General features: G+C 34.9%; 1 protein-coding gene across 5 annotated transcripts in view; it reads left to right on the top strand.

Annotated features, from left to right (window-relative positions):
• Positions 1 to 20,769, top strand: part of RBM26 (RNA binding motif protein 26) — a 52,410-nt gene extending 31,641 nt beyond the window's left edge. For 4 of the 5 annotated variants that reach the window (XM_032100012.1, XM_032100010.1, XM_032100013.1 and 1 more), the window contains exons 15-22: positions 373 to 501; positions 2,666 to 2,740; positions 3,383 to 3,553; positions 7,278 to 7,382; positions 9,950 to 10,159; positions 11,830 to 11,916; positions 15,109 to 15,222; positions 18,599 to 20,769. In XM_032100012.1, coding sequence (XP_031955903.1) covers positions 373 to 501; positions 2,666 to 2,740; positions 3,383 to 3,553; positions 7,278 to 7,382; positions 9,950 to 10,159; positions 11,830 to 11,916; positions 15,109 to 15,222; positions 18,599 to 18,688 — 981 coding nt within the window. In that variant the 3' untranslated portion in view covers positions 18,689 to 20,769. The remainder of the gene's footprint in view (positions 1 to 372; positions 502 to 2,665; positions 2,741 to 3,382; positions 3,554 to 7,277; positions 7,383 to 9,949; positions 10,160 to 11,829; positions 11,917 to 15,108; positions 15,223 to 18,598) is intronic. The other variant, XM_032100014.1, reaches the window with a different exon arrangement.
• The last annotated feature ends 1,623 nt before the right edge of the window (positions 20,770 to 22,392 follow it).

Here is a 22,392-nt window from a genome sequence, read left to right as displayed (position 1 = left end):
ATACTGTATTTGAGACTTCAAAACATAAAAGAAAAACAACAGTTATTCTTGCAAAAATCTCAATCTTCTGTTTCCTTAGTTATGCTCAAACACGTAAATATTTATGTATTTGAAACTTGGAAGTACATACAAAATCTCAGTGGAGAGGATTTATAAGATGATGTTTATAGCTTACATATCTGACGTGGTGCTGCCTCTTCAGAAATTGTTTAACTTCAACAACTCCAAATATAATTGCTACACCAAATTTTTGTATTCCATATCATCAAAGGAGACAAAAGAAAAGATGCTTATATATTTTTAAGCACTCATGCGGGTTTTTTAAAAGACTGAAATTCACTGGCAAAAAAATAAAATGATTTCCTCCTATAGGTTTTATCTACTTCTACTGGCTTGACAAAAACTGTGTACAACCCTGCTGCTTTGAAGGCAGCACAGAAATCTTTGCCTGTTGTTTCCACTTCCGTGCTAGACTCTAATGAAGCACAGAAGAAAAAACAGGTAAATTAAATATGCTTCTTTATAAAATGGACCTAGGTTGGGAACTTGTGACCTAGAGATAGAGCACTATGTATATTCATCTCAAGAACATAGATGAAACTTGTTGCAAGATTAAATTCACTATGTTTTTTTCCCCTACATATTACAAGAAAATTCAGCATTGTTTTGTTATTTTTCAGTGTATGTTCAGGCAGTGTAAGCAGGTTTAAAACTGTAGAAATTCAAAATGTGACACACTTTTTCCTGGAATCAGAATCTACACGTTGAGGTATGACTTGTCTATTGTGAGTGAAAGGGAGTATAGTATAGTCACTGTTCTGCTCTCTTAAACCTTTCTGGAACTGGCCTTTATTCTCAGTGTATTTCGTACTTGCGACCAAAATTGTTTCTTTGAGAGAACTGAGAATTTATGACTCTGCATTTTGTTGTTTCAAGCTGTAGTTCTTCTGCACCAATTTTTATTTTTACCTAGTGCTAGGCTTTCTCTTTTCTGTTTATGTTAGAAAGGAAACGCAACAAAAATGTATTTGGCCTTAACAGGTCACTCAATTATATTTTAGCTTGCTTAGAATTTTAAAGAGAGCCCAGAAAAGCTCCTTTTTCAAGTTTATTCTTATCACTTAGAAAAACTAAATCACAGGACATTTTTTGTCTTACTGTTTTTTAACCACAAGTTACGAATACAATAATACGTTAGGTCCAAACATAAGTGTTGAAATCAGTATAATTGTTAAACAAAAGATTCTGGTCAAATGCTAGTAAATTGCTGTAATTTATGTCTAATATAATTTGAACTAGCAGTTTGTAGCTGCATGTGAGTTTTGCCATTGGTCCAGACTTTAAGGAAAGCAGTTCTAATTTTGGAATTTCATTTCATATTTGTCCCCTAACACTTTTTTACAATTAGAGTCTTTACCTTTCAAGTTAAGATGCTAAATGCCTGTAAAATGGCAAAAAACTTGTAATAAAATTGTTGACTCATCATAACAGCTGTAGAAGTTTTCTTGAGAAAAGACACTGAAGATGTGCCTAAGTGATTGGCTCTTTTTTCATGTGATCTTGTGCTCCTTCCTGCCTTCAGAGATTTCTGTTACAATATACTAGTACTTGTGGAAAAACATGATTTTGTGGGACTCACTCCCTTCTTTTCCTCCTGTCTCCCTAGCTTTTTTTTTTGCGTTCATCCCCTTACCTTCCTTTCCCTTCAGAATAATGATTGCACACTATATTGGAAAACTAACATTTCATGCAGCAGAATTTGTCAGTATTTGGGAAGACATACAGAAACTTGACTATTTATTTTTCTATGGCTGTTGTGCATTTACAGTCTTGTTGTGCATTTTTAGTCTTTGTATAAGATACTCCACTTGCAATCTGATCCCAGTTGATCCTCTTCTGCCTCTCCTCTACTATTATATTAAAGATGTTGATATCAAAGTTCTTAAGGGTTTTCTGCTGTCTGAGACTTCTATATTCTGTATTTGAGAACAAGAAGCAACTGCTTTCTCACGAGCACCATTAGTAGGCGCTGAGCACAGCAGGGGTGGCAACTCCTCCTGCTTCTCATTCCAAGTGCAATTATGTCACTTATTGATCAGTTTCAGTTCATTTTGATTTGCCCATTGCCTGTCAAGGTTCTGTTGTTGGCACATGGAGTAGCTGTACTTGTCACTTCCCAGTTAGAGTGTTCAGACACAAAAGAGGTGCTTTTCTTTGGGTGACACTTCAAGTTTAGAAAATAGAATGTGTTTTCTTTTTACTTGTAACAGTTTTGGAGACTGTGTTTTAATTGATGAACTTGATTTACAGTTGCTTTCAAGATAATTGCGCTTGCACATTTAAACACTTGCATGCTGTACCTCTTGAGGTAGTGTAATGTGTTGCCTTTCAGCTTTCAGTGGAGTTGTGTAAGGTGTTACTTTGTATGTGAGCAGTAATAAAGTCTTCCCAGCACAGATCTAACTAAGATAATTAGATCTTTCTTTAATTTGGTGATGTATTGTGTTCCAAAACATAGTTGGAAATATTAGTACCTTGCATTTCCTGTCACTAATTTTTTCCCTGTTATTGTAAGTTACTACTGTGTAGTTGCCAGGTATAGTATATTATTCTGGCATTATGTTTCAAAGTCTAGAAACTTTCTGTAATCTTTTTATGCTTCTAGGAAGCATTGCGACTTCAACAAGATGTGAGGAAAAAGAAGCAAGAAATCTTGGAGAAGCACATTGAAACACAGAAGGTAAAATATTAGCATTAAGACAGTCACCAATTCAGTTATAAAATCTCAGTTCAGTGTAAAATATTTCAGAATTTGTAAGAATGAACAAAGAAAGGGCCTATAAAATAAGCATTCTCTTAGAATGATATTATCATATTATTTTAAGTTTATAGTCTTAATCTAATTTGTCCTGTTGTTTTACTTAAAATAACCCTACAAGCTTATGCATTCTTATCCAATTTTAATTGATATTGCCTAATTTGGGAGCAAAATGCATATGTTTGGGAGAAAGGAACGCCTAAGTTCTGTTTGACAAGAGCAGGTGAGAATGATGTAGAAAATTATGCATGACTGCACTTAGGCTTAGGAAGAGGAAAAAAGCCAAAATGTCATTTAAGTTGAATAAAATTTTCAAATAATTCAAGTGTGTCAAGCAAATCTGTCCAAATGAATTGGAAATATCAGATATTCATTAGGAAACAAATCTGATATTCAAAGATTTTAATTTAATACAATCTGTTAAAAGTCCTATGTGTTGATTTGTAGGTTGCAGCAAAAGAACCGCAGTGGTTTTTTTTTTCCATTAGTTATAATAACCACTGGAAAACAGATCTGTAATACTAGTTGCTGAGTAAAAAGACTTTTTTTTCCTGAATTGGACAGATGCTGATTTCAAAGCTGGAGAAGAATAAAGCCATGAAGTCCGAAGACAAAGCAGAAATCATGAAAACACTGGAAATTTTGACTAATAGCATTACCAAGTTAAAGGATGAATTAAAAGGTGTATCACCAGCAGGAGGAACTCCTTTAAAAAGCATGAAAACTAAAACTCAGGTACTCAAGTTTTGATCAGCTTTTTAATAGATGAATTCACATGTTTGTTTCAGAAGAATAAAAATATGTAGTCCAATCAGCAATATTCCAAACCCTAACTGGTTTAATTTTTAAGTCCTCTTTGAAGTGAGATTGGTTTTGCCTTCTTTTCAAAGGAACACAGTTAATTTTAAAACCATGCTGTTGTCTAAAAGCTGTATTTGCTGTTACACAGATACTGCATCATCTGGAAGATCAAAAAAACCAAATCAAAAGTGTTGTGATTCTTTCTTTTACTTTGTCCAATGCTTTGTGTATAGTCTATTGCTTTCTTACATTTTTAATAGAAATTATGAAAATAATATTTCTTATGCAAAAAGATTGTGGTTAGGCAGCACAAATATCTTCTGGTCAGGTTTAGTACACAAAACAAACGGTACCGGTACGTAATTTCCTGGGACTTTTTATGTCACTTTAATTTGTCTATATATTAACCTTTTAAGATTGAAGATTATACTGGTCAGTTTTCCTTTGATCTAGGTGCCCATATCTGGGTTTTCCTGTGAGAAGAGATTTTTCCTCTGCTATCATTCTTGTTGATACATGGCTGTTACCAGTTTACCAGCTGCCTAAAGATGGAATTATATCACCTTTTTAAAATGGAATATCTTGCTTTTTATAGAAATATTTGTTCCTAAACTGATCACAGCCTTGAAAAGAAATACCAAAAAGAAATACTGAAATTACTTCTATGTACTCAACTGTAGCTTCTTATATAGATTTTAAGAAAAAATTGAAGCATGTATTTATCCTGATGGATAAATGGGCATAGGTTGTTAGGGTGGGCAGACAACAGAATAGGTTGCTGAGAGAAGTGGTGGAGTCACCATCCCCGTGGTGTTTAAGGCATCTGGATCAGGTGCTGGGTGATAGGGTTTAGTGGTTTAGGGTTAGGGTTTAGGGTTATAGTGGTAGTGCTGCCTTGAAGGTTGGACTTGATCTTAAAGGTCTCTTCCAACCTTGATGATTCTATGATTCTTGCTCCAGGTTTTTCCAGTCTCAGGATGTGAGATTGATGAAGGCAAGTCTTTCCAGTAAAGACTGAGGAGTAGGAGATATTGAGTACCTCCACTGTTTTTATGTCCTTTGTTGCTAGGTCCTCTTTAATGTTCAGCAGTCAGACCACATTTTTCACAGCACAGTGTTCCTCTTGCTGCTGATTGCTGTGTTAAAGCCCTTCTTGTTTTTCGCCCCGCCTTGCCAGATTCAACTCTTGGTGGTCTTTAGCTTTCCAAACCAGTACCTGCATGCTCAGACAATTTCACTGTGTTCCTTTTGTGCTCCACCTCTTGTACATCTTGGCTTTGGATATAAGTTTTGTTAGAATCATCTCGTTCATCCAGGCGAGCATCCTGCCAACTTTATTTCCTGTGTGCTTTGGAACTTGGAGGATGCAATTCTTGAGAATCATGCTGCCTTTCCAGAAGATACCTAGACCCGTGGTATTCAAACAGGAGGCTTTTTCCAGCAGTCTGAAGAAGGCCTCATCTACTTTTACATTACTAGATAGTGTGTAGTACACACCCACTGCAATATCACCAGCATAGATCTGCCACCAGTCTTGACTCATAAACTTCCAGCTGGCTCATCATCTGTCCCCAGGCAGAGCTCTTTGTGTTCATACTGCACTCTCTAATGAAGAGCAACTCCTACTCGTTACCATCCTTGCTTGTCCTTAAGAGGCTCTGTCTGTCCACTGTACAACTCCGCTCATGTCTGTTTTTCTATGATATTTCTGTAGTCCCAGGGAGATTGTAGCCCTGTAACTACACACAGACATCCAGTGCCTTCTCTTTGTTTCACAAGTTTTGTGTATTAGTGTATAGGTTCTTTAGAGAGGCATTGATTTCCCAGAAAAGAAAGGAGATCTTGCCCCTGTGATGGTGATGTGTAGGCCATCCCTAATTTGTTGTATGGATTGGTGTGTTTATGTTTCAGGTGGTTCTTCTTCGGCCCAGTTTTGTTTATCTAGAGATCTTTTCTGCCTACATCACCCTTCGCTTGGGAACCTGGTCCACCACTTCCTTATGTGATAGTTGTTTTTGCTAAGAAAAAGTGAGGCAATATACTAATTTTGAAGTTCTAATGAAGTTTTTGAGCTGCTTTTCCATTTCCTTTGTAATACAGAAAATGAAGAAACATTTTAAGTAAACTCACTTCATAGTAGACAAAGTATCCATTATCTGTGTGCAGTTTTGTTAACATTTGAAATAGCAAAACCAATCAGCCCCATCTGACTTTTGTGGAAGTGAGGATTTTACAGAGTCTTTGGTTAAAATCTACAACTTTGACAATTTTCTGAAAGACTTTGGTTTTGATTCTCTTGCATTTTTAAGTGTTTAAAACCTGGACAGCTCTGAAGAAGACTCTGAAGACATGAAAGATGAGGCCCATGTGACTGTGCCATTATCTTTACCTATTTTTGCTTCTTCCAGTTCATCAGATTACAAAAGGCTCTTCCCCCTTAATTGAGAAAACTTTGCTGCCCCTTGATGTGTCCTGAAGGAGGTATTTTCTTCTTCAGACTTGGCACAGCTCTGCAACAGAGAAGTCTTCATTAAGACCACTAATAATAAACGCAAAAGTCTTTATTACACCAGCGTCACTGGCTGCTCTGTGAGTGCTGACTGCTGGTCATTATTAAACTTCAGAAGCGCTTCTTTGTCATGTCATTGATGTATTGCAACACAGTGGGATTTGAGAGAAGCACTGGTTCCAATTTTGAAAATTTAGAAAACCATTATACAAGAGATAATGGATTTTTTCCTGTGGTTGCTGTAGATAATCAGAAAATGGGGCTGAATGGACTTGAGGTTGAAGTTGCCAGTTGAATAATCCAGCTATTTTTCTTCTAAAGCTTCCAGGAAAAAAACAAAGAAACAAAACCACCTTTCTTTATCAGTGTTGATACTTGGTTTCCAACTGTCACAAGTGCGAAACCTTCATCTCTTGACAGGCAGCCTTTGCAAACATTCCTTGCTGTTGTTTCGAATCAGTGGGTGTAAACGTAAACTGTTTCACAGTCCTCCATAGTTTTAGCCTTAATTTGTGATGTCACTGAAGTGTTTGGGTGCTGCTTCTTCCATTAAAAAGAAGAAAACAGAGGTTTCACTTTGGATCAGAACTTCAGATTAAATTTTCATGGTCACATAAATCTTTCCCTGCACTTCAGTGGTTGCAGTGAACATGTCTTAATTTGGGTTCAGAGATACCTTTCAGTTTCATATATGTTTTCTGAACCTTATTAATTTTTTTTAACATACTGTGTCCTGGAGGGTAAATTCAGGTGCATCAGAGACCAGTCTTTTGTTAGCAAAGGTCTTGTTACTTTCTGTGTTTTTTCCACTGTGGTCTGAACAGAACTACCATTTGTGCTTTTGCATTATGACATTGTAATAAATTTAGACGCTTTTTCTCAGTACTTATTATAGTTTTTTTTATTCATTCATAGTTGTACAGCTTTTTAAAAAATTCTTTTTATCTCATCATCATAACCATATAATCTTGAATTTTTATTGTATGTATCTTGAGAAAAAATTAGGTTGTGCTTGGTTTGTTTTTGAAGGTGGAAACCCAGTGTAACAAGCAGTATACCTGAAAAGTTACAGCTTTTTATTGAACAATTGTTCCCTTAGTAGAGAATGTGAACTGTGGAACTTAATAATTTATCATAACAATTTCTTAGATGCAGAAAGAGTTACTAGATACTGAACTGGATTTATACAAGAAGATGCAAGCTGGGGAGGAAGTTACTGAATTAAGACGAAAATATACAGAACTACAGCTGGAAGTATGTTTGTCTCTTCTTTTGTAGCAATTAACTTTTAATCAAATATTTTCCTTTATGTTTATTAGCTTGTGTATTGTATTATGAACTGGTTTTAGCCAGAGTACAGTATTAAGTTGCATGTAGATGGAGACAATTAGCAATAATTTTAATAAAAAATTAATTTTAATAAAAAAATAATTTTAATAAAAAAATAATTTTAAAAAAACACTTCCACTACTTCAGTGGAATTCAGAAATAGTGTTGTCCTTAATCGTGATTGCTAATCTGCTTAAATTCTGTAACTATTTAGATGACATATTTTATAGATGTGTGGTAGTAATGCTTTCTTGAGAACATGGAGTGTTTTTAAATTGTTGCCTGAAGGTCATTCTGTGTTTGGCACAGAAGAGTTAAAAAAACACTGCCTGATCTTCTATTCTTAAGTGTTAGCATCCTCTTAATGAGATTAATCAAAAAGCTTGAGGTGCCAAAAGTAATACTATTACAGTGTTGGTTTCAAGAGGATAACTTTAAAAAAACAAATAATGTTTCAAGAAGTATTCAGTGTATAGAAACACAATTTTTTCTTCAAGTACTTGCTTTTAAAAAGAAAATGGAGATGGCCGTAAAAAATTCTTCATATGTGTGTCTAATTTTGAGAAATTACGAATGCTGTGGGTGTTATGCTGTGTTATAGTGCACTTTCTTACCTATATGCTTGTGTAATACCTGCTTAAATCACCTGATAATCTTATCTCTTTTTACTGTTAAGCAGGTCTACTGTTTCGCTTAAATCGCTCTTGTCTTAATGAAGTTTGGTCATGTCTTATGTATAACTGCCTATGAATGCAGTGCACATACGTGAGGCGAAGTTGCATTAAAACCTTACTTTAAAACTAAGTTGTTATGCAGATTTGGTAATTGTGAAAATAGTTTTGCTAATAAACCAAGCCAGTTAAATAGAGATGACACAAAAGTTAACAATATATTTTCTGATGGTGAGTAGTACTTTATAAGTGTACTGAAAGCTTGTTTATAAATTCTACATTTCAGAACATATGTGACTTAAATGACATGTAAAATATGAATAGAAAAGTAGGTGCACATTCAAAAAAAAGTTACGTCATAGCTGAGCACGCCAGTCCTACTCCCAGTTCTCATAAAGTCTGTTTGTATTTTGAGTTGGGAAAAAAAGAGCTCTTTCAGGACAGTAATATTTAAATTATTTCTGAAGCCTTTAGCAAATACTAGCAGAAGTAGATGGAGAAAAACAGGTCATTGGTGATGCACACTTACATGTTTCAGGGAACAGCATGAAATATATCCCTTGTACAAATTACAAGAGGTGTATGGGGTTTTTTCCCCTTGATGTTTGTTTGATTCTTCAGTATTCTTAAAAATTCTTTAAAAAACAGTTTATTCACACATTGTGCTTCTGACTTTGACTCCCACAATATTTTATGTGTTGCTTCTTTGACTCATAACGTGTTTTTCTGTTCCAGGTGACCCTGCCTTTACTGAAAGAAAATCCAAATAGTTTACAGCTTGTTTGTTGAGTCAGCGTGCCCCAAATTATTCATTTAAACATTTTTAAATGTTTAAAAAAAACACAACAAAGAACAAAACTAAAAAAACCCCAAACCACTCAGAATTTTGCTTATAAAAAAATAAAAAGCAAACTAGATACTATTGTAAAATTGTCTGAAGAATTTAACATATAAAGCTTAAGAGATTGATCTCATGAGGGGTGTCACTGACATCCGTTAAAGTAGTGCCATCGCTGTTTGGGTTGTAAATACTGTAGGATTTATTAAAAACATGATGATTTCATTTAATATTTGATTCACATGGCAGATTTATTTGCATTTGAAAAGATTTTTTTTCCCTGTTATAAATGTTGAAATTGGATACCTGTAAGTGGGGTTTTGAAACCTAGAGTAACTTTTGCAAATTATTTTTTAAATGACTGTCAGTGTCACTGGCCCTTTGATTGTTCTTGAAGAGTGTATGCCACTTCTTTAGAAGGGATACACACAGGTACTGTGGGAATGGATATTATTGAGTGTCTAGAGCCAAGTGTTCAGTGAATATTTTGTCTTGGGAGGGGCCCTTTAGAAGCCTTTGTTTCACATCTCACAGTTTTGTGGCCAAAAGCTCTTAAGCTGCATTAATTCTGGTCAGAATAAAAGTCTTGCCTGAACTTCAGAGACAAATTGATAAACAAAATAAAGAGACTAAGTAGTTAGACACCATATCAAGAAATTTTGGTAATGGAATTTCAGTTGTACTGCAGTTTCTTTTTCCTATGAGGAGTTAATCTTCACAGATAAGGGCTCTTTTGATACCTGGTTCTTGTTTCCTATTTCCATCCTATTATTGATCTGGTAATAATTAACTTTTAGTTAATTAGCTTCTGAATGTTATTTAAATGTTCACCTTCCGCTATTTTAAGACCTGCAAGCTGCTCTTTCTGGGGCTTTCTTGGGGATGTTGTTTTAGGAAACATCAGAATATGTGTTTGTTAATTCTGTCTAAATATGTAGGGTGTGAATTTTAATCTCTCAATATGTTACGTATAAACATCTTAGGCTGCCAAGCGAGGGATTCTTTCTTCAGTTCGCGGTAGAGGGGTTCACGCGAGAGGTCGAGGTGCATCGCGTAGCAGAGGCAGAGGAATACGAGGCCGGGGCCGAGGCAGAGGAGTTCCTGTGCATGCAGTGGTGGATCATCGACCCAGGGCGTTGGAAATCTCTGCGTTTACCGAAAGCGATAGAGAAGATCTTCTGCCTCATTTTGCGGTATGTCACAATTTCACTTCTTTTTCCTTTGGATGACATTCTCCTGTTGAGTGACTTGCTTTCTCCTGATTCAGTTCATCTGGAAATATTATGTAGGAATGAATCTTTAGCATGATATGCAGAGGATGCATTAGGAAAAGGTAAAATAGGAAAATTACACTATTGCTTCAACTAGTTGTACCTGTAATCGCATACCATTTACAAGGCTGGGGTTTTTTTCTTAAAAAGAAAGAAAAGTGGCTTGTCATATTTATTTGCTTAGGATATATGTAATTTTTTTACATATTTTTAGGTACAGAAAGGTAAAATAGCTGAAGGGATGGTGAGAACAAAGGTTGATTTATTGCCAAATTTTCGGTACCTGTAGTGTGTTTATCTTTGTTGAAGTATCTTAACAAGTGCTTAATGAAAATTTTCTTTGAACATTTTTAGTGCTTTTCCCCAACTTTGAATTTAAGAGTCAGAGTGAAAATTGTGCAATTATATGTAGATCTTGAAAAGGCATCCAAACATTTCTGTCTATTCATGTACTTAAGCTTAAGAAGTCAGAGCTTTTTCTACTTTTTCTTTCTGTTTTCAGTCTAAAAAATGATGAAGTGATATACGTAATTTTTAGCAAATTTTTCTTTGCAAATATAATGGTGAAAAACCAACATAAATTTATAAAAGCCCTTATCCTCCATTTAAAAAAAAAAGTGTAATAAAAGCAAGTTTGTTTATTTTGTGGAATAAATACTAAGAATATAATGTGACTCTCCATCTGTACCACCCTCCCCCTTGTTTGTTTGGGGTTTTTTCCCCAACATTTAATTGCAGTGGTCCTCTCTGAAAGGAGAAGTCCAGGAGCCAGTTTGTCCACTAAGTTCTACTCCATTCAGTGTACTTAATATTTCCTGTCAGGCAGTCATGCAAGAGGATTTTTTAAAAAAAAAAAAAAAAAATCCAACAGGGACCTGTCTTTCTTTTTACAGGAAACTTAGTATCTTTAACAAGCCAAAATATTCGTTAAAAAGGAACTTAGTAATATGAGCAAATAAAATCTCATTCACAGTGTTAGTAGGATAACACTGAGAAGAAGATCAATTACTTAATTTTGCGGGTTGCAAGTTTGCTGTTTTAAACTTCCTCCAAATTCCACTGAAAATACTCTGAGCTGTATTTCTGTTTCTGTGGTATGATACCAAACTCTGTGCACATCAGCAGTGCAGTCCACTTGCACAGATGGGGTTTTTTGTTGGTCTTTGCAGCTTACAGTGATGGCAGCATCAAAGGTAGCAGTACCATAGTGGCCATTAGTGGAAGAGATGGGTCATGTTATTAAGATGTTGAAATACAGTTAAGTTTCGAAACTCTTTCTACAGTTCCTGACTCTTAAGAAATATTTCTTTGTGGAAGAGTTTTATAATAGGCTAGTGGAATCATATCTATCATAGTTTTACCTCATACCTGTAGGAATTGAGAAATCCAGAGACAAAAGCACTTCGGTGTTTTAGAAATGCAAGTACAAGTAACTGTATTCTTGGCTAAGACAAATACAATGGCATTAAGACTGTGAAATATACACTGTTCTAATGATCTACTTTTTTTTTGAGGGCATTTGATTTAGGACTGCAGTTTTAGAGGTGGAGAACTATTTTACTAAACTTCTTTTAAAATTTATTTATCAAAAGCAATATGGTGAAATTGAAGATTGCCAGATAGACGACTCTTCTCTCCATGCGGTGATTACTTTTAAAACAAGAGCAGAAGCTGAAGCTGTGAGTATAGTCTTTCTTGAAAATACACTGCAGCATTGAACTACTTTCTGGTTATGTTACACTTCTGTATTTGATTAAATGTAATACTGCTAGCTATTTTAAATCTATTGATACAAAAGTTTTAATTAAACAACAATGTCAGAACTGTATAATACTGAATTAGTTAGGAATTTAAGAGTTTATAGCAAAGTGAAGTGTAGGATGTATGAGGGAAATTAAGAGAAACATTTAAGAATTGATGCTTAGATGTCTGGGTTTATCTGTTTAATTGCCAGGCTTTTTCACCTGAAGACTTGGTACCCTCATAGTCTTCTAGAAATTTCACTGACATCCTGCAGAGTGAACCTATATATTTGCTTTGGGATCAATTTTGTTTACCTTTGTCTGAAAACCTGTGGTAGTGTGAATGGGATTTGATCTGATTCTTTTTTTCCCCCTTTTTAGCATATTTTTTAGAAATTTATGAAATTACAGAAGCACAGAATTGCAGAAGTAACTTTTAGAAACCAAAATCCAGAGTTGACTTACATTATAATTCAGTATCATTACGTGTGGATCATTAGGACTTTATACATTTGGCTCAGCAGGACTCTTGCCTTACTTGGTCCATGGTATAGGCATTATGTGATCCTGAACAAAACAATGAATATAGTTGTTCTGCAAATGATTTTGTTTTCTTTAAAATCCTTGCATCACTGTTGGGAGGGAGTATTCCTGAAAATAGTAGGGACTCCAGAAAGAATGGATTCATATTTACAGTATGGTTGTATGGAAAGATTTCATTTTATGTTTATATTTTGCACAAATTTTATCTTGAGTTTACCTGAACACAGTTTTCATACCTGGCCAGGCTATTCTCTTGTTCATCTTGAGACACCAGTGACCTGATGGACAGAAATAACTGCTATTTACAATGCAAATTAAGCCACTGAGGTCAATAGTTTTGAGCACTTAGAGTAGCATTTATGGTTAGATATTTTGAGATCCATGTGCCAAAGATGTTTTACAAAAACAGAATTCTGTTTTGTTTGTGAAACTCTTAGCTATAGCAATGATGAGCACTAACTGTATGAGATAGTATTTATTCTGTAAAAAAGGAGGTACAATTAATGGTACATGGTGTATACTGACTGATAGGGTAAAAGAGTATTGTACAGCTGTACTGAAGGAACACAGTTCTACAGTGAACAAAAGTTCTGTTCAGAGATAAAAGCTGTTGTAATTAGTATACTCCCAAATGAATTGAATTAAAGTTGGGATTTTAGTTTTGGTGCTTCCTGGTATTGGGTACTTCTTCATGCAGCTTCATATTCTTTGACGTTGTAGTTTACATAAGAAATACTCTTAAGTATAGAGAGAAACTTCTACTCCCCTGACAAGAAAAATAGGTCACCTAGAACAATAATCTGCTTTTATGGACTGTCCAAATAAAGTCTTTACTTCTCCCAGATGGAGTATGATTCATTGCAAGGATCTATTCAGTATCTGGCTACAGATGCTTGTTTGTCAGCAAAATACATATTAGAACACGTTTTGCCTAAAAATTGGCATGGAACATCTTCTCTTCTTTTGCTGAATTTCTATATCTAAAAAGCAGGGAATGGTAGTATTTTGAACCAAATATAGAAGTATAGAGACAAGAAGAAGAAGCACCTGAAAAGGAAGGTAGCACAGAACAAAGATGTGGACGGGGGGAGAAAACATACGTTTGGTGGTAAGGTTGAAGTCAGCATTACATACATCTCTTTTTTTTTTTTTAACTTTTTTGGTGAATGCACTTCAGTGCATTTAAAAAGCAGTGTGTTTTTCCTCAGTCACTCTCAAATAGAATAGGTGGAGTTTTCAAGGTGAAGTTCAGAATATGCTTCAGAAAGTGGGGGATACTTTAGATGGATCAGGATTTATGATCAGTGTTTGAGATGTCCACATTCTAGTGAGCATTAAAACTTTTAATTGTCAAACAACTTTGTGTATAATTTCACCTTCATTACTAAATGAAAATTTTATGAAAATGGGGTTCCATCAAATCTAGGAAAAGCTGTATTTTCTTTAAGATATTCTTATATAAAAATATGTTTCCACTGGAATGTCTGTGTTTACAACTAAAGCAGACTTTAAGGCTGGCAATTTGAGAAGTTGTAGAAGGTAATCATTAAAAACCTCTGCCGAGACAAATTGTGAAGTAAATGCAGCTAATATTTTAGCTTCTTAAATGAAAATAGGCCTAGGCTTTATGATCATATATGTTTTAGCCTGGAAGGAAGAGGGAGATTCCCTGTTGTAAAATGTTGCATTTTTATGTAGTAGTAATTTCTTCCAAAGATTACAAGTTATTTCTGAACCTAAATGTCACATATAAGTACTTTTAAACATTCTAGTTGTGTGACATTGTGATGAGACCATGGACAAAAAGCTCCTGAGCTGCATTTTAATAAGCATAGAATCTTTTAAATTTATCATAAATTTATATGTACAGATTTAAAATTTATACCTGGGGACTTTAATATCACACAATTCATGTTCAGATGTCATTGAACATGTAATTGTTTCTACATTTCACATTATGCTGTACTTTCAGATTGTACTATAAATCTTTTGTGACCATGACGGTTATTTCGGAATGTTGCTAACGCTGAGTTATGCTCATTCATGTTACTTTAATTTGAACATACTATTTCCAAAGCATCCACTTAATGCAGCTGGTACTTAGAAAGACATGAATATCCCATAAGTTAAAAATTTTTGCATTTCAATTACAACAGCTTTACAGGAAGTGGAACATTTTCCAGTAGATTAAATTGTAATCACAAAGGGGTTTTTTTTAGTTGTTTGGTTGTTGGGTTTTTAAAAATGTATTAAATCATTTGTGGGATGTCTTACTTTTTCCAGTAAGTTATACATTAACAGTTTTGTATCTGTCTTTGAAAGATGAGGAACCCAGCAAAATAATACTAAAAAACAGGAATGTGTTGGTTCAGTATGTTACCCACATCACCAAATTATTTATGGTTTTCCAAGCTTATTTTCTTCTGAATGTATTTTCATCATTTTCCTCAAAGGATGTATGAATTCCATGTGCAGTGAATGAAGTAGTTTCATTTAACCTGTTAACAGTAATTCATATGAACATAACACAACTTAGACTTTCTTTTGTAAAGTCACATATAACTAAGATGGTTAAACTCGTTTTAGGCTGCAATTCATGGATCTCGTTTCAAAGGACAGGAGCTCAAGTTGGCATGGAACAAGCCTGTTGCTAGTATGTCAGCTATTGAAACAGAAGAAGCTGAACCTGATGAGGAAGAAGTAAGCTTGCTTTTTTTATTTTTTATTTTTTTCTTTTTTAATATGAAATAATACAGCTTTTTCAAAAAGAAAATTTATCTGTGGATTCATACTTGTATTTTTTAATCTAACTTGTATTTTGATATCAGAAAGTAGACTTCTTTATATTTCTTGGGCTTTAGGGTGTCAAAAGTTTAGATACTTTACTTTTCCTTACGGAAATACTTCATTTTTTACACAACAAAAAACTCTAGAGGATATACCTAAAAAATGGAAGGCATGGATTTGGACTTGGATGAGAGAGATTGAGGATTTTGCCCAAAACACAGGTTTGTGCCATCTGCTTTTGGTACTGATTTCTTAGAGGACCATATTTCAGACTTTAATTTCTCTTTATAGAGAGGTATGGCTTGGAGGATACAGGTGAAGGAATAATTCAGAGCATTTTTTGACTTCATAGAGACATCTGAAGTACCTTTGCTGAGTGTTAGTCTTCATCATGGTCCATGAGAGATACTAAAGCCTTGTCCAAATAACCTGAATTGGTTAATGTAGGAATAGTGGGGCAATATGTATTAATGCAATCTAACTCATTACACTCAAAATACCAATGTTTGTGAATTCAGAAAAATAAATGCCAGCTGGGGATAAAGTCAAGCAATCTTCTTCCTATTTTATTTAGTGTCAGTTAACTATATCCACATAATTGGCATAGAAAAGCTGAAGTGGAAGGGCACGTTGTCTTACTCGATGAGAGTATTTTGTCTGTATCTTTTTCCTATGGCATTTTGGCAGATCTACCATAAAAGCAGCTTCAGAAATTGCTTTGATATAACCACATTTGGTTAGTTTTCTTACACTTGGTGGTGTTCACTTTCTGTTTTTTTCCTGAAGAAAGCCACTTTGTCTGCTGTCTGTCTCCAAAAATGCTACTTTTTTTTTGTGTACCAGTTGATGACAGATACCTCTACCTCTGTGGATTCATATTAGACATTTGTGCATTCCAGTTTACTGAGTGCTACTTTCCTCATGTACACAAACCTCAAGCATTGTCAGATGGTCATGAGCTGTGAGTGAACAAGAGACTACATTGTGGAATCTTCAGAGCATCTTAGGTATTTTGTCACATCTCCTTCAGGGAGTTACTGCCTGGGAAGATCAACAGCAGTGTGTTGATGCAAGGAGTCTGCATTATTGAGAGGTCTCCTTGAGCAGCCACTTCACTGAGACTTTTTGTGTAATGGAGGAAAGGCATGCAGGGATATGCAAACATTTCAGCAGAGTAAAGGAAGGGAAGTACAGATTTGTTGGTAGGTGGACTACAGAGAGATCTGCCTTTTAACTGCCTCAGCTAATTATTCCTTTGGAAAATACCTAGGAGTTGAACTTGGCTCAAAACCTTTAGCTGCTCAGTGGTTTTGTCGGCTTGCTACTTAACTTTGTTTTATAGCAGCTGTTGTAAATACATGAAAAAGGTTTCTGTCATTATTCCATATCTATCACTACCATGTTAGTTCAGCTGAGGAGTACTATGCTATAGAGGGTAGCAGGCTTAAGACTTGAATGAAACTGAGTACCTTGATGTCTCAACAAAAAAAACAAAAAAAAAAAAGGATCTATATAATTCAGCTGAGTGAGATTCTTAATAACAAAACAAGGTTCCTAGTCCATTTATGAAAATAAGAGGAAAGTCTTTTGGACTTGAGTGCTTTAGAAAATCCCTGGTGAGTAGCCAGCTAATTATGAAATCTAGTCTTCCTAGACTCTTTTGTTGTACACCTGGGTGCCTAACAAAAGAATTGACTCTGCTGAGTCAACAACTGATCGTTATGAAGAGTATGAAATGTGTAAGTAGAGATAAGCTTTTAATCATTAGGGGTTTGCAGTTCAGGGACCTCTTGAGTCAAAAAAGTGGTGTCTTTGTAGTTGAAAGGCCTTTATATATGTTTATTTTATTAATTTATCTGATTCCTTTGGAATCAGAATAACATCTGTAATGTCCTGTAACAGGGAATGCTACTGTTCAACTATGTCTACCCAGAACAAGTATTGTTCTATTGCATCTGCCACCTGCATGTTCTCTCTTTGCTTTCTTTAAGATACTTAATATACAGGGATACTGTCGTACTTCCCCTCAGTTATTGTCTCTCCTTATAGTTGTTCCCCTATATGGAAGCCTGGCTTTTTGGTCATCTCTACTGCCACTCAGCCTTGTACTTTGTAGAGTTCTGCACTGTGCACTGCCCAGGACTCCTTCTCTTTGACTGTAGCACTGTTGTATTTTAGCTCACTGAACATCAGGAGATACTGGGAAAGAATCTAAGTCCTCAGAAGCTTCTGTGATTTAGTCAGGGTCAGACTACGCAGGCATACATTGACCGACAGGTCAGGTGTCAACAGAACTCTTTGAAACTATGCGCTCTGTAATTCTGCAAGAGTAATGAAGATAGTTTCTCCCTCTTGTTAAAGAGCTTACAGGAAAGAGAGAAGGCTTAGTTCTAGGCTTTCTTCAGCCTAGAGCCTCTTACCTCTCATAAAACTTCATAATTTTGCAAATCAACCTTCACACCTCTTGCTGAATTTGGAAATACTGTAGCAAAAGCAATTCCTTAGACACAAAGAATAAGCAAGGAAGACCACAGCTGCTATCTAACAGATGGACAGTTTTGCTAGGGAAAGATATCCTTGTGTTTTAGTCCTTTCTTTAGCTAGTGCAGAGTTTACTGTGTTAGGTGTGGTCATCAAAAAAGTTTCAAGACAGGATAGTTTATATACACCCCTGTGTCTATATGTAGATAAAGACTAAAGCAACTTATATTCAAGGGCTTTGAAGTCTGTCAAGTTTCTATGTTGTTACAGAAAGGAATTGAAAATATAGTAATATAGTTTGTCTGAATTTCTCTAAATACCTGTCTCCCTGCCTCAATCATTTAAATTTTTATATTGATTTCAATCTTGATTAAGGTGTCAAAATCAAAAAATCCCAGATTCAACCTTTTTGATACTATAGGACAGGTAGATTAAGCTCTTGGATGAAAACATAGATACTGTGAACATGCAAAAACCGTTAGATTTCAGTATAGCATATTACATTTCATGGGAACATAGCAGTTTGCACATGAATGATAGATACGTTGAAGAATCAGAAGAGCTGTCTAAGGACGAGGTGCATGCGTCATGGTCATTTTGAAGTCTGTTGAAAAGAAAAGAGTTTAATTTGCCATTTAGTAATATATGTATATTAGACATATACATCCAGTGTACTTTTTTGAAAGCATTAATGTTTACCTATTCACGACCAAATTTTTTTATTAAAGTGCAAATACCAGAGATTTGTATTTTGCCTTTTGATTTTTAACATTTTCTGATACAACAGTATCACGTTTTTCTCTTGAAGTTTCAGGAAGAATCTTTGGTGGATGACTCGCTGCTTCAAGATGATGATGAAGAGGAAGAGGAGAACGAATCTCGTTCATGGAGAAGATGATTCAACTGATCAATGATAATGCTAGAACTGCACCTGTGTTGCATTAGTATTACCTAATGTACTTCTGCATCTTTGTATTAAAAGGGGTTTTGTGATGAAGCTGGATTCAGATATAGATTAAAAAGCAGCTGGTTGGTTATACATTTTGAGAGATTGATGTTTGAGTTACATTTCAGTAAATGAATGCTAAAGACATCATACTAGGAACATATGCAATGTTTTTATTACATAGTTCTACAGAAAGTTACAGAATTCTTTGGGTTCTTTGTAATTTACTGAATTGGTCAAACACAAATGACCAAAAGTTGTTATAACATAGATAATTTTTGTTCTATTCCAGATACGGAATGAAAATTTGCATTTAAAATCTTTGTGAATGTTTTCAGAAATGAATAGATAACAGTACTAAACCGAAGTCTCTAAAGTTATGTATTCATAATATTGCATAGTAGTATGCTTAGGCTTTACTATGTACTAGCCTTTTGTTGGATTTGTGTACGTATTTTACCTATGGGTTTTAATGATAAAGTGTATGACTGCTTTGCATATAAGTCCTTATGACTTTAAGATGTTAAAAAATAAAGAAATGGAATGGTCTTAAAAAAAAAAAAAAAAAAAAAAGAAAAAAAAAAGCAATAACCAAAAAAGCTAAGGCAATGGTCCTTCATGACGAAAAAAAAAAAAAAAAAAAAAAAGAAAAAAAAGAGAAAAGACCATTCCAAATGGCAACCCCCACCCCCATGTTCACAAAAGGAGCTTGAATCACTATCACTTATACTAAAATAATACTGAAAATATGAAACTAATCTCAATCGTGCTTTACATTAACACATGGTGTACTCTGCATAAAAACTTTTGGTTGTTTTGAATTTAAAGTGATGCGAGTCAAATGGTAAATAGAATACTACTCCAACAATAAGGAATTTTTTTTTATCTCTGCACTGTGCAACTGTAGAAGAAAATTTGATCCCACGAAAATAACGTGCAGTAATGAAATATAATTTAGAAAAATATGCGAGGAGAATTAGAGTATTTGGTAGATACTCTAAAAATTTGAGTACACAACTAATGCATCTTTTATATTCCTGTGTTTCTATGATTACATTTTTTCATTTCAAAAGTAACACTTGGAAAATCCTAAGTTCACACTATAGCACATATTCACCATTCAAAAATACATGAAATATTAGTGTACCCCACAGAAAATCTTCATTGGCTCTTTCTAACAGGTCATTCTGGTATGCGAGGTGTGGCGTTTCTTTGCTTCGTAGGAAGGGGAATTCCCCACTCCTTTGCAGTAAATGACCTCTCACAAAGACATGTTTTTATATCCATTTAATGGCATTTTGCTGGACTGTTTTCAAAAGAAAACCCATTTATTAAGTATTAAAGTCTTGGGTTTTGTTTTTGTTCTGAAGGTAGTGGGTGGGGTGTTTTGATTTAATGTTTTCTTTCCCTCTCATTAATTCGTTGATGAGTTCATCATAAAACCACTGTCTCTACATCTCTGAGATGGACATGAGCCTGTACTTCTGCTCACCTAAGAGTTGGACTTCATGATCTTTGTGGGTCTCTACCAACTTAGAATATTCCATGATTCTGTGAGAGTACTCCAGTTAAGAGGGTGTTTTCTTTAGTCCATGTTTTTGTCTTTTGCTGGGAGGAGGGGGAGAACTGGTGTAAGTCATGTCCCTGTCCTTTTTTTTCAATTCCAGAGTAGGAATGGAGGAAAGTAGAAGTAGTAGCATTCCAGAGAGGAGCTCCAGCTGTAGAATTTTTGTTCATGCTTTTCAATTGAAGGCATTTTAAGGACTGGATCCTGGTTTGGGGTTTTTTTTTGTTGAGCTTTTTGTTTGATTTGGTTTGGTTTTCCCCTCTGTCCTGATGTGTATGCATATCTTGTTGCAAAAAATATGCACTTAAATTTTTGTATAGTCCTAGTTTCACATTGAAATGTCACAATTGACTGCCATGCTTGTTACACTAAGTTCTACATTTTGCCATAAGGAATTGTATTTGGGAAATTGATTTCCTTTTACACTGAATTTCAGGCAAAATAAAATATTTTAAGAACCTTTTTATCCAGTGCTCTGAATGAGCTGTTCTAATTCACTGAAGTAAGTACAAGCTTTCCTACTTTCCTTTTTTAATTAATTTAGTACATTTGAAGGGTGCCAAATTGACAGTCCACGAGGTGGAAATTTTTTGTGTGTTGTCTTACCGAACAGGTACAGCACAGGAAAACACTGTCCATGCTCCATAAAGTGTTTGTGTGGCCTGCTTTGCTGCTCAAACCTGCCTTTTCATTGCAGTCACTCAACACAAGCTAATGACAACTATAACTGTGTTTTTTACATGGATGCTTCTTACAAATCATCTGAAATTGCTGTATCATATAATTTTAAAACTTGTGTTCCAAGTTTGCCTGTTTGTTTTGAATTCAGCCTGGTAATGCATCCATCTAAGATTCACTTCATTGAAATTGCACCCTGGTTTGCTGGTAAGGGGATGAAACCTTTTAAAATTCTTTTTATTGCCTTCCTTCTGCAAACTTCCTACTGGTGTGTATTTTATTCCCTGCTGTTACCTTGTGACATTCTGAATGGTTTAAAAACACCTGGATCAGAATGACTTGGTTTATTCTCACTTTAAAACCAACCCCCAATATTTGTTTCAGTCAAAACTAATCTGTGGTTGTGTTATTCAACATAAGAAAACTCTGTCCCAGTTGCAGTCTGAATGGATTCTGTACAGATTGCTGTCATTATCAAATTATTTTCTTCATTTGATTGGCTTGCTCTGTTTTCCTTGTCTAGCTCTGCTCCCTTCCATCTTTTTGCTACTACCTTAGCCAATGCTTGTCACTTCAGTTCAGTCAGATCGTTGTTAACTTAGCTTTCAGTGAAACCTGTTGTCACCTTCCTTGTTTGACTCAACAAACCATCCTGCTGGCTTGGTTTTCCTCAAAACATTTTCAAAATTCCCATGGAATAAAAGGTAAGCATTTAAGAAGGTATTTTCTTTTCCACTTGGATGCTAAAGGGCTTGAGTAAGATGTGAGCTGACATGCAGTTCAATGGCAGTATTGTTTAAAACCACATTTGGTTGAACTACAAAAAATTTGAAGTAATGGGAGTCAGTAATTCAAACTATATTATGATCTCTGCAAAACAATAAATTAACAAGAATATTTCTTTGAAGCAACACTTATGGCCAGTACTAGTTATATTTTTCCTTCTCTTAACACCAGTCATACACTACAGTTGTACGAATACATAAAAGAAATACAAAGGGGCAGAGACCTTCAGTGAAGTGCCTCATTTACTCTAATTCAACATAGATTTTTTTATGTTGCAACTAATGAAGATATAGTCAGATTTAATCCTGCATTACTTATCTTTTATTGCACCTAGGACAATAAATTACAATTAAAAATTAAGATTAGAACAACTGGAACAAATAACAGAAATTTGAAGGGTTTCTGGGAAAACAAGTGAAAGTCAAAACAATTTTATTGTTCTTCATCATACTGTTCTGAGTGGAGCTGTATCTTACTGTACTGATATAATAGCACGTGATTACTTTCAGATGAACTTGTTAAGTCAGACAAAGTAAAAGTTCTTGATCAAGATTAAAGAAAAAAGCTTCATCTTTCTCAAATGTGCCAATATAGCTGTAAACTTATCCTTGGGATGATGAACCTT

The sequence above is a fragment of the Corvus moneduloides genome, chromosome 2, assembly GCF_009650955.1.
Source record: "Corvus moneduloides isolate bCorMon1 chromosome 2, bCorMon1.pri, whole genome shotgun sequence".
NCBI classification, from domain to species: Eukaryota; Metazoa; Chordata; class Aves; order Passeriformes; family Corvidae; genus Corvus; species Corvus moneduloides.
Note: the sequence above shows the minus strand (reverse complement) of the source record. Positions and strands in the feature narration are given on the sequence as shown.